This window comes from Curcuma longa, chromosome 3, assembly GCF_044706935.1.
Source record: "Curcuma longa cultivar G26 ecotype Majalengka, Jawa Barat chromosome 3, ITB_CL_G26_1.1, whole genome shotgun sequence".
Classification (NCBI taxonomy): Eukaryota; Viridiplantae; Streptophyta; class Magnoliopsida; order Zingiberales; family Zingiberaceae; genus Curcuma; species Curcuma longa.
The window spans coordinates 12,442,517-12,455,222 of record NC_133863.1 but is presented as its reverse complement, the minus strand read 5'-3'; the positions used below and the strand labels follow the sequence as shown (position 1 = coordinate 12,455,222).

At 35.5% G+C, this 12,706-nt stretch overlaps 2 protein-coding genes across 2 annotated transcripts; one reads left to right on the top strand and one right to left on the bottom strand.

Annotated features, from left to right (window-relative positions):
• The first annotated feature begins 53 nt into the window (after window positions 1-53).
• LOC141823277 (chaperonin-like RbcX protein 2, chloroplastic) lies at window positions 54-2,033 on the top strand. Its single transcript, XM_074710543.1, has 5 exons — window positions 54-414; window positions 1,225-1,316; window positions 1,396-1,453; window positions 1,551-1,616; window positions 1,775-2,033. The coding sequence occupies exons 1-5, from the start codon at window positions 163-165 to the stop codon at window positions 1,901-1,903; spliced, it is 597 nt and encodes a 198-aa protein (XP_074566644.1). The 5' UTR covers window positions 54-162; the 3' UTR covers window positions 1,904-2,033.
• Window positions 2,034-4,153: 2,120 nt separating this feature from the next.
• On the bottom strand, window positions 4,154-5,968 carry LOC141824936 (transcription factor MYB30-like). Its single transcript, XM_074712284.1, has 3 exons — window positions 5,812-5,968; window positions 5,282-5,411; window positions 4,154-4,774 (listed from the first exon to the last, which is right to left on the bottom strand). The coding sequence occupies exons 1-3, from the start codon at window positions 5,942-5,944 to the stop codon at window positions 4,282-4,284; spliced, it is 756 nt and encodes a 251-aa protein (XP_074568385.1). The 5' UTR covers window positions 5,945-5,968; the 3' UTR covers window positions 4,154-4,281.
• Window positions 5,969-12,706: the final 6,738 nt, after the last annotated feature.

Sequence of the window (12,706 nt, the reverse complement as noted above, 5' to 3'; positions counted from 1 at the left end):
GGCATATAAAATAAATAGGGTCCTCACAAATTTGTTTGGCAGTGGTGGAAGTGGGAGACATCAGAAGGAAATATACAAAAAAAGGTTTGATTTTTAAAGATCCAGCCCGAGAAGAATCTCCTCCTATCGATTTTGATCTGCGATTCTGATTTCGGAGGAGCGATGGCTGCTGGATCCGTGGCCTTCACCGGACTAGAGGTGGCCCTCCGCTCCGCCCCGCCCTGCCGGAGGCCCCCGATCCAGCTCGGCAGTTCCTTTCTCCACTCCCGGCGGCCGTGGCGCCGCCGCCGCTTGCCGGCGCTGGCGAGGAAGTCGCTACAGCAGCAGAAGGGGAGTAGGCGGAAGGGGGACCTCCTCGTGGTGGTGGATGAGCTCGGGGGGCAGTACGAGGAGGGGTTCGATGACGTTCACGTGGTAAGTCCCTAATTCTTCAGTCCATTTGTATGAATCGGTGCATCCATCGATGTTAGAATCTTCCTCATCGCCTTCTTTTTCATCTTCGTCCCTAATTCTTCAAGGCATTTCTATGATTCGTTGCATATATCGATGTCGGGATCTTCCTCATCACCTTCTACTTCATCTTCACCTTGGATTTCAGAAAACTATTGATGTTAGAATGCGTCTGTATTAATCAAACTCAAAAGGGGGAAACTCGAAATCTTGATGCAGAAACTTTGATCGTTTGCCTGCAAATTTAAACTGGTTGGAGAATTTTGCTGGTGGGATTCGTTTGTTTTCTCTCTCTCTTTTGAGAAAAAGGTGATTTTGACGCTGATCCTTGGTTGAAACCCCCTGATTTGCGCCTTTGAACACTCAAACTTGATGCTTGTTGATTCACTATTCGAATACTTGTATTGGCATTAGTCTTTTACTGGCTACATAGTGTTTGTTCATGGTTTATATTGAGATGAATTCATCTGATTTTAGGCTAGAGTGGAATTGAAAAAAAAAATGGATGGTAAAGTGAAAATCATGAAGTTGTAACTTTTGTTAGTTGGATGGTAAACTTTCGACTAGATTGTGTTACAAACTATTGCACTGATTCCAAGTTTTTTATAATAAATTATCTTCGAAAAGGCATAGGCTTTGATGTGTCCTTTTGAACATAACTTCCATGGCAAGTGAGATGGTACCTGATAGCTTTGGATGGTTGATAACTTGATATGCAATCGTCTATGTGTATGCTAGCGAGCGAGTACTGAGACTTTAATGTATTTGTTCCAGCAACTGATTAATTTCTTCACTTACAAAGCAACAAGGACTGTGCTCCACCAGCTGTATGAAATGAACCCTCCAAGTTACATGTGGCTCTATAAGTGAGTTACATTTTATTGCCATGGTTTTCTTCTTTGACTATCCTTTTAGGCACTAATATCACTCTCCATTGTGTTGTAGTTTTCTTGCGAACAATAATCCGACTGATGGTAAACGCTTTCTCCGTATTTTGGCAAAGGTGACCTCTTCGTTAACAATTTTGACCACAAACTTTATCTTCATTATTTCCTAGAGTTGAACTGTGCAAACTAAAATTTGTTCTTGGATTCTTTTAGGAGAAGCAAGATTTAGCAGAAAGAGTGATGATAACACGACTTCATCTGTATGGCAAATGGATTAAGGTAAGTTACAGTGTTTTAATACTGACAAGGGCTGCACATGTCGGCTCCAAGTTTGTGCATTAACTGATTGAAAAACTGCGTAATTATGTTGTATTGTGATGCAACAACAGCGAGATTCTTTGATAGTAAACTGAGACATTGGCTCTTTTGATTTACAGAAATGCGACCATGCGAAAATGTATCAGAAGATTTCTGATGAAAACCTACAGCTGATGCGCGAACGACTGATGGAAACAGTGGTTTGGCCAAAAGATGATCCAAACATGGAAGAAACGGGTAACTTGTGACGTATCAATCATATTATTTTTAGTGGATTTTGTAAGTACTAGCTAAATGTTAGTTATGTGCCACCTTACTTACGACTTTGTATCTGATCTTTCATCATCAGTTATCACAGAAATCAAATCTCTGGTTGTTTGTGATGCTTCTAATTCCTTTCCAATTGATTGATTTATTTTGCATGCTATGAATCAACTGTATCATCCAAAGTAGAAATATAATCAAACTGGACTAGAAGTGGTAAGGAAAGAAGCTGTTTCAATTTGAATGAACAACTGTTCTCCCTAATGTGAGTATGAATGAATAGGATTACAACCGATACGGTTTCAGAAATACAGGAACCCAAATCTAACGACCAGCTAGAGACTGTGGATAGGCAGTTAAAATTTTTTACTAATTCACATAAATAAAATGATTAATCCTAAGTGTGTTCTAATGACAATTAATATATCATGATAACAAATGAAAGATGCACAAAGCGTCAAACAAGTAAAAGAAATAATATAACATGAGATATATCGTGGTTTGAAGATTCTATTTGTGCTCCCCTTTCTCAAAATGCCTCTGGGAGTGGATCTTAGATGTGCCTGAGCAGCTACCTGCTTGAGCCCCAATGTTCAACTACCTGCCACTGGCCTGACCACAAGGGCCAAGTCGGTCAGACGGTCACCTGTCCACTTGTTGGTTGTTAACCCAGCCTGCCTACCCTCCCCCATGTGGTGCTGTTCGCGACACTGGCTTGGACATTGCAGTGGCTTCCCATGGCTCACAAAACAGATCGTGTTCATCGGCTTTTGATCATTTGCCTTCTCAGGTCTCAAAACAAAGATTTAATAGAAAACAAATCTATTCATGTTGTGATCTCAGGGCAAATAGTTGTGATCATTTTATATCATGACCCAAACAACAAATAATTGAATGGAATCTGAATGGTTGTTTACAAATCATCCTTGGAAAGGGCAAAATATCTTTGTCAAGAAGTTATAAAGATTAGCAACTTATGTGAGAATAATTAGAGATTTCTTGTGGCATTTTGGATTGCTAACCATACATTGTTCACACACAATCCGATATTTATGGAAATGATCTTTTAGAAAGATATAATAGTTAATGTGCATGGTTATAATAATTCAGGAATAATTAAGCAAAGATAATATAAAACTTAGTTTCCCATATTAAAATATAAATCTGAATGCACCATATTCATAAGAGTTCAAATATGCATGTTATATCGATTAGATGAAGCTCTAGATATGTGGAAAGATGCATGTTCATGGTCGATTTGACGCATTGTATATTACATTAATAGAAATGCAATATGCAATCTTAAGTCATTATTATTATTAATACTAGAAGGCACTTAAAGCAAAATAGGAGAGTGAAGATGGAAAAATCACATACCTAACATGTTGAATGAGGTGTCTATATGTAGAAGTCCACGTAGATATGCCCAATTGATTTGACGAGCTTAGATATGTGTTACAGTGATGCTCTAAAATCAAAGGATATCTATTGCAATATGTAGATGAACACACCCCTTTAAGTTGTTTCCAAAAACATGCTCTCATTAATTTGTTTTTGTTTTTGTTTTCAAATCACACCACTTAATACTCTGATACTCTAAGGAGATTTGGAAAATGGAAAGATCACATACCTAACAATGTTGAATGAAAGGTGTCTATATATAGAAGTCCAAGTAAGCAGGCCAATTGATTTGAGAAGCCTAGATACATGTTACAATGATGCTCTGAAGTGAACTAAGTGATTGAAAAATCAAATTGACAAACTAAGATTACATGCTAAGCTACATATTTATAGTCGGTTTGACTCATTCAAAGCTACATTAATTTGAATGGATCGAACACATAAACTTGATGGTTCAAGTGTCAGTCTAACCATCTGGACTCAGTAAGTTTAAGGGGAGAATCGACTGTGGCATATAGGTTCAACATATAACGTGAAAACTCCATAAGCTTCAATTGTAATTACTCTCAACTCCCTTCAAAGATAACACAATCACCTCGTAAACATTAGATTCTAATGTAGTGGTAAACGATCATTGAGTGTTGTATATAGATTCTAGGGTTCTAAATGTCAGGTTCAACATATCATAGTCTGAACTTCGACTATCAAAGTTGATGTTTGAGTAGATTCAGTTGCAAGTAAATTATATATAACCAAAAGTTTTTTTTTCTGGCAGTTTCTCTTCTACAAATCATTCATTTGGAAAGGATATATTGAAAATATGTATATAAATATATATATAATTTATTTTCTTTCATTCATTAACTTATCGAGTTTAACAGAATATAATCCAAAAAATATAAACCCTGCAACTCCCAACTTCTCTTTCTGCTTTATGCAATCTCTACAAGAACTCTGACATTTAGAATAGTGACAATTCCTCCAAATCCACAACTCCCATGGAGAAATTCACCAAAAACTCCATGCCATCATCGTCAGTGCCATAAGAACTAAACAGATCAAAGCACTGCTGACCAATTGCAGGATTAACGATTTCTGCTTCTGTCAAATCCATGGATGATGATGATGATGATGAAGAAGAAGAAGCAGAGCTATCCACAATGGACAAAGCTTCCAGCCAAAAGTTTTCATCATTTATCTTTGAACTAAGGCTTTCTTCTTTGGCGTTGACACTGTTATGGTCACTGGTTTGAGATTGTTGCTGCTGCTCTGTAGCTGTTGGCACTGGCATGTCTGAGACCATGTGTGATGTAACAGATTTGTTATTCTTCTTCTTATTCGATTCTCTCTGTGAAGTGTTGAAGGGGTCGGTTTGTTTCTTCAAGTAGGTGTTCCACAGATTCTTGATCTCGTTATCAGTTCGGCCAGGTAACTTGGTAGCAATCACAGACCACCTGTGGATTGGCAAGGAAAAGGTCAGATTTTGATTGCAAAAAGTCACAAAGTGGAATTGGTGCGAGTAAAATTATTTGTTCATTTTCGATATCATCTCAAAGTCTGTGTGCTTGATTAGTAAGGAATTGCCATGTGCTTGATCAACTTAGGCCAAGAGACAACTTGTCACCATCGTCAATTTGGATCCTTCTGATTTTCCTCTTAATTGCCTCCATTTTGGTATAGTTGAACACCTAATTCTACCTCATTGAACCTTATGTTCTATATCTATAGATAAGAGATCTTGAAACCTTAGTGTAACTCAACCTCGCCTAGCCAAGTTATTTACACCGGTCGAATTCGATCCACTTTGGCCAACCTACTCAACCTTACTTCGACCGGTCTGTTCCCGTTTCAATCTACACTAGTCAACTTTCCTAATTGAGATCTAGCTTAACACTTACCAATATACAGACTTCTCTCTGTTTATTTCATCCACAAACAAAGTGACAAGTTAAAGGATCTACCTGTTTCCAAGCAACTGGTGTAATTGGATGATTGTGTCTTCTTCCTCCTTGGTGAAGTTTCCTCGTTTGATATCCGGCCGCAGGTAGTTCACCCACCTGAGTCTGCAACTCTTTCCACACCTCAAAAGTCCTGAGTTAGTGATCAAACTTAGTGTTCCCCCTCATTACACTGAAAATTAAACAGTTTTTGTGTTTCTGAAACTGAACATGATCAAAAGTTAGTTCTTTTTCTCCACATCACACTGAAAATTAGTTTTTGTTTGTTTTTTTTTTTTTGCCCCTCATTACACTGAAAAATGAGCAAAGTTTTAGTGTTTCTGGAACTAAAGATAATGAAAAACCAAAAGTTATCAAAATTTAGTTTCTCCCTCATCACACTAAAAACTAAGCAAAGTTTTTGGTGTTCCTGAAACTGGAACATGATCAAAAGCCCTTCTCCAAATAATCAAAGTCTGTTAACTGTCCTCCCTCGTACACTAAAAAATAAGCAAAACTTTTGTGTTAATTTCTGAAACTGAACATGAACTCACCAGCTTGTTTAGGAAGAGCTCTCCAGTTGCCATGTCCATGTTTCCCTATGTAATCCACCAAAATCTTGTCTTCCTCAGGCATCCATTGGCCCCTGTTGAGGCCCTCCTTCTCACAGCAAGGAGCCCTCACCATGCTTGATGACTTCCTATTACTGAAAGCTCTGCTGTTGGGGATCAGAATGAGGGTTTCTTTCCCCACTTGAGGTATTTATAGAGCCATCAAATTTCCCAACGTGAAGAAATGAAACAGTCCATAGTGGACTGCTTATTAAAGCACCACTTGGCGCTAGGTCAAAAATATAGCTAGATTTTATGAGCCTAGTTGCTTTGATCATGGCTTGTTTGGTCTAATTGAATCAAACATTTAGCCCATAGAAAGAATGGCACTGAATTGAATGAGAATGACATAAATGAATGATTGATCACGGATGAGTTAATTCGTTTTTCGTACATATTTAGTCCATTTAATTGATAAGAATGGCCTCTTTAGCTTTTGGGTTTGTCTGTATAATTTTGCTTAGTCCATTATAGTTTCACTTGGCTAGCTCAATTCATTTAGTCTCTTTTTAACTTGTTCCATTTAATTGTCTCAGTTAGAACTTTGTTTAACTTGCCAAGTGCAGCATAACACATCACACCTCTTAAATTATGTTAATTGACATGTTCGGTCGACTTAGACTCACCCAGCTTAATTGGTCTAATATATTAGTCCAACTCAGTCGACTCAACCAACTCATTCAATTCTCCCAAGTGGTTCAAGTAGTTTAGGCCCCTCCTATAATCTGTATATAATTAACCATGCACTTAGACTGCTAATTTGTCAAAAAGTGTTAGTTAGTTAGTTAGGTAAAGAAGAGATTAATGATCACTTAAGTCTGCATTTAATTATAACTAATTTGTCAGCTAAAACCACTTTAGAGAAGAGAAGTGTTGTGATCGCATCATCTTCTTCTAAAGTCATTAATTAATTTACTCACTAATATTGCTTTATATATCTCTCTGTATTAATCAATTGCTGCATTAAAAAAAACATGAGGAAAATATGAGCCTGCGATGCATACGTGGCAATAGCAGATTGGTCCTCTTACAGTTGGGCCCACTATACAGCTTGACAATTTTGTCGGCAGTATTCAAATCGCTGGGCAGCTAATTAATTATATGGTAAAAATAAAAAAGGCTATTTTTTTCCAATGTTGAGCGGCTAGTCCCATTTTAATTTTTTTATTAAAAAGACATGTCCATTAATAATCTATCTATAATATAATTAACTAACTATCCTCTAATATATTGTTTTTATTATTATTATTTATCTATATTTTCATCTAAATTTTAAATCAGTAACTATAAAATTATAATTATTATAATATAAATATTTTTAAATAGATTAAGTATACATTATAACAACTATGATTTTATAACTGTTACAATGTATTCAATCGATTCAGAATTTAAAAGACAGATAATAATAGAAAGTATAAAAATAAGACCTCATGATTTAAAAAATAGGGATGCTTTTGACTGGTTATTGACTCTTAGATGTTAAAAATACATAGTTTAATGATTAAATCTTTTTAAAAATTGGTAAAACTCAAACTCACTAAACTCCTAAAAGTCGATGTCAGCTTAAAATTTTAAATCTTAATTTTTTTATATATAAAAACTTTGATTGTTTTTTTTTTTAAACGTTGTGTAATTATTTTATTGTCTGTATTCGCAATAATCCAATGTCGGCACTGTCTCTGTTGTCCTTTTTGGACGTAAACGAAATGGGGAAGCAAGCTACATTGTACACCCCAATCAGCTGCTAGATCTTCAAGCATATCGTCCAAATTGTGTCAGAGGAATAAATACTTTTTTGGACAGTAGAAAATCATAATACTCACTTGGAAAAAAAAATTACCTTCTTTCTTACAATGTGTGTCATACTTTAAAAATGCCAATTTTCCAGGTGAAGGCCTCCATTTTATTTATTTATTTATTGTTTTTATTTTGAAAATTACTAAAAAAAATACTTTTTTTAATGATTTGATAGTTATTTCTCTGCTGAATTTGACTTATTTACAGTGGTTTGGTTAAAATTAACTTTTTTTTTAATAATGAATTTGGTGCAGTAAGTTCTACTGGATGAGTTTAATTTCTGCTCCATTATAAAAACATGCTTGCACTATTTAATTTCCTGAAAATTAATATTTTTATATCCCAAAAAAATTGTATAACTGACAAATGATGATAAGGTTGGTTGAGTAGTGAGTGAACTAACTATGTTTCACGTGATAAAAGATGATAAAAGTTCACATCAAGTACTCTTTAATATAGGTCTTATAATAATTTAAAAGGAGGTAAATCAGAATGATGAAGAAATTTTATTTTCAAAAAATTTATTCCCCTGTAGATTCAATTTATAATTTTATATAACAATCTATCACTTACCTATCAATTGGATTATGTCAATGAGTGCAACTAAGTGTAGTTCATGAATCAATTAACCTAGTTGACCGTGTTAGATTGTAACGCCCCCCTCTTTCTTATACTCATAGGGAGACATTACGTACTTAAACTTTCCTTAACTTTTACTCATTAAATAAAATAACTCAAATAAACTTTTCTTTTTCTGTTTAGCATGCGGAAGCAAAAGAAATAAATATAAATTCTTGGACATAAAATAAACATTTATATAATTTTTGATCTTATTCCGCGGTTCCGCCGACACCACACATCAAACACTTCTTCAGCTGCCTCCTCTTTCCTATAACTTTTCCTTTCATTTATCTGTAATATGAGGAATGCAAACTATAAGCAACGCTTAGTAAGTACATCATCTAACTCACAAAAACCATAGAAAACTTCGTAATAACTGATTTATGCAACATGAATGTTCATATTTAAACATGTGAGGGGATTTTCAAAACATACTATTTCATAATAATTAAACATATTAAACATCCATCATTTGGGCCCTGACAAAGTACCAATGCGCGCATCCCTAACCGGTCCGGGGTAGCTAGCCACCGAAGCCGATTAGAGCGTACTAGGCACCTCGCGGCCTAGGGGCAACTTATGGAGCCCATCTCTTGGACACCTCACGGTCCGGTACTTGTCAACATCAAAATAAAGTACTTTCTTTCATATTACAATATCTTACTTCTTATATCATGCAATTCTACTATTTACATAAGCTTTAACAAAATCATGCATATGCTTTAACAAAATCATGTTTATGGAAAAATACGAAAAACAACGGAACTACTCATACTGCAGGTGAGAGATGTACTTACCTTCTGCGCTAATTTCCTTATAATTCTTCCATTAGAGAAGAAGATCTTCTCGGCGATCTTCCTATATCTACGCGTTCTTGTCGCAGAGAGGAGCGTCTTTGTAGAAGTTCTCCGGAATCCTTCCTTGTAATCCTAGGGGACGGACTCCTCGTTCTTCGGGTTTGGGGCGCTGAGAGGGAGGAGAAAAGAGGGCGACGGCGTTCTGGGCGAGAGGTGAGGGAAGAGTTTTCGAAGATAATCAAAACCCTTTCCTAAGCCTCCTATTTATATTAAGTGATTCCTAAACCTAACTCGCCGATAAATAAAATTCGGTTCCTTCTTTTTCGGAACAGATCTGTTGGCTTTTTGGTTATTGGAGATATTTTAAGAGTTACAGATTCCTATATTTTACGGGTTCAAATCTCGCCTCGGACACTTTCTTTCTATTTATTTTTGCTATTTTCGCTAATCCAAAAATTCTAAAAAAATATTTTAAAATTCTAGAAAAATCATAGAATATTTCTAAACTAATTTTTGGGATATTCTAAACTAATTTTCGGGATATTCTAAACTAATTTTTTTTTGGGGAAATCCCGCCTCAGACTTAAGTAATTCCAAGACCTAATCTTGCCTATAATTAAAATTCAGTTCCTTTTTATTTGGAATAAACCTAATTAAAACCTAATCCCTTACTGTAGCGAACCGGATTCAATTTTGGTTCGCTTGGTTCGGCCATCAAACGACCTCCGAATTGATCAAAATTGGTCTTGTCGGATTCGTCTTTGCAAGACGAATCTTTTTACCTATTTTTATTTTATCAAAACCTCTTCCAGTATGAACCAAACCAACTTGGTTCAGTTTGGTTCAATCTTGGTTCGTTTGGTTCACTAACCAAACGGTTTCTGATTTTACCTAAACCAATTTTGTTTAATTCGTCTTTACGAGATGAATCTTCTCATTCCCTTTAAAACCCCCTTTTATCACGAACTAAGTAAATATAAAATTTATCATATTCAAAACCTTAAGTGTGGAAAATACAGGTGTTACAATGAATATTTCTAAAATTATTTTTGAGATTTTTCGGGCGTTACAATTTATAATTAACTCTTATCTCTTTATGAAATATTTTAAATCTAACCAATAATCTTAAGTGAGAAAAATACGGGTGTTAAAAAAAAGATGTTTTTTGTTATAAACGAACAAGACAAAGACTAATAGAGAGCAAAGGAGAGAAATTCTTATTGCTTGTCTCAATGGTGCATCTCAACAATGCTTCATACATGTCCTATTTATAGGACTAATACAAGAACAAAAATTAATGAGTATTAATATGAAATTAAATTTCTCATATTAATGCTAGAATATAATGCACCAAGAGTTACACATAATGGCATAATGGCATCCATTTACTATTACATTTATAATACTCCCCCTTGGATGCCATTTATATACTGTCTCATTAAAAACCTTACCAGGAAAACCCAGTGGGAAAAACCATGGTGAAGGAAAAAAGAGTGCAGTATGTAAACTCCCCCTCTTTGTAACATCACTTTAAACTTTCGAGTCTCCGCATGCCAATTTTATACACTAACCTTTTAAAGGTCGTAGTAGGCAATGCTTTTGTAAATAGATCTGCTAGATTATCTGATGAACGAATTTGATGAACATCAATATCACCTTTTTTCTGGAGATCATGAGTGAAAAAGAATTTTGGTGATATGTGTTTCGTTCTATCGCCTTTAATATATCCTCCCTTTAATTGTGCAATGCAAGCAGCATTATCCTCATATAAAATTGTTGGAGAATTCTTATTCACGGATAAACCACATGACTCTCGAATGTGATGTATAATTGATCTCAACCATACACATTCTCGACTTGCTTCATGAATTGCTATGATCTCGGAATGATTTGAAGATGTGGCGGTAATTGTTTGTTTCATAGATCTCCAAGATATAGCTGTACCACCATATGTGAATACATAACCCGTTTGAGATCTACCATTATGAGGATCAGATAAATATCCTGCATCTGCGTATCCAATCAATTTAGCTTCACGTACATATGGATAATATAATCCCATGTCCATAGTACCTTGAAGGTACCGAAAAATATGCTTAACTCCATTCCAATGTCTCTTTGTTGGTGAAGAACTATATCTCGCTAATAAATTTACTGCAAATGATATATCAGGTCTAGTATGACTAGCCAGATACATTAGCGCTCCAATAGCACTAAGATATGGTACTTCAGGACCAAGTAGTTCTTCATCATTCATACGAGGTCGAAATGGATCTTTATTTACATCAAGCGATCTCACGATCATTGGACAACTCAAGGGATGTGCTTTATCCATAAAAAATCTCTTTAACACTCTTGATATATAAGCAGATTGGTGGACAAAAATTCCATTCTCTAAATGCTCAATTTGCAAGCCAAGACATAATTTTGTTTTCCCGAGATCTTTCATCTCAAATTCTTTCTTGAGATAATCAACTGTTTCAGATAGTTCATCTGTTGATCCAATAATATTCAGATCGTCTACATAAATTGCAATTATTACAAATTGTGATCCAGATCTCTTAATAAACACACATGAACATATTGGATCATTTTGAAATCCATTCTTTAACAAATATTCACTGAGACGTTTATACCACATACGTCCAGATTGTTTCAATCCGTATAGAGATCTACATAATTTAACCGAGTAAAGGTCTCGACGATCTGAATTACATGCTTCTGGCATTTTAAATCCTTCAGGGAGTTTTATGTATATGTTGTTCTCAAGAGAGCCATATAAATATGCCGTAACGACATCCATCAATCTCATCTGCAATTTCTCGTGGATTGATAAACTTATCAGAAATCTAAATGTTGTTGCATCCACCACAGGAGAATATGTCTCCTCATAATCAATACCAGGTCTCTGCGAGAATCCCTGGGCTACAAGACGTGCCTTATATCTGACAATTTCATTTTTCTCATTTCTTTTTCTTACAAATACCCATTTATAACCGATCGGTTTAACACCTTCAGGGGTACGGACGACAGGTCCAAAAACTTTATGCTTTGCGAGCGATTTTAATTCAGCTTCAATCGCATCTTTCCATTTTGGCCAATCATTTCTCCGTCTGCATTCTTCTACAGACTTTGGTTCAAGATCCTCGTCTTCATTAACAATATCGCATGCTATAGCATATGCAAAATTTTCATCGACGTCGATTTCATCTCGATTCCATCTTTTCCCAGTCAAAACATAGTTTATAGAGATCTCTTCATTTTCAGGTACCTGTGATTCTTCTTTAATCATTTTCTCAATGACTGGATGCTCTTCTGGAGTAATTGTTTCCTCAATTTGAGCCTTTACTTCCTTTCTTTTTCGAGGATTTTTATCTTTGGAACCGACTGGTCTACCACGCTTCACTTGCACATTAGGCTCGTTAGCAATAATGGGTTGCCCTTCAGGAACATCAATTCTAATTGGAGCATTTGCAGCTGGAATATAAGACTTCGTAACTTTCTTAGGGTCAGTAAAAACATCTGGCAATTGATTTGCTAAATTTTGCAAGTGAATAATTTTCTGAACTTCGAGTTCAGATTGCTTTGTACGAGGATCATAATGAGCTAATGATAACTCA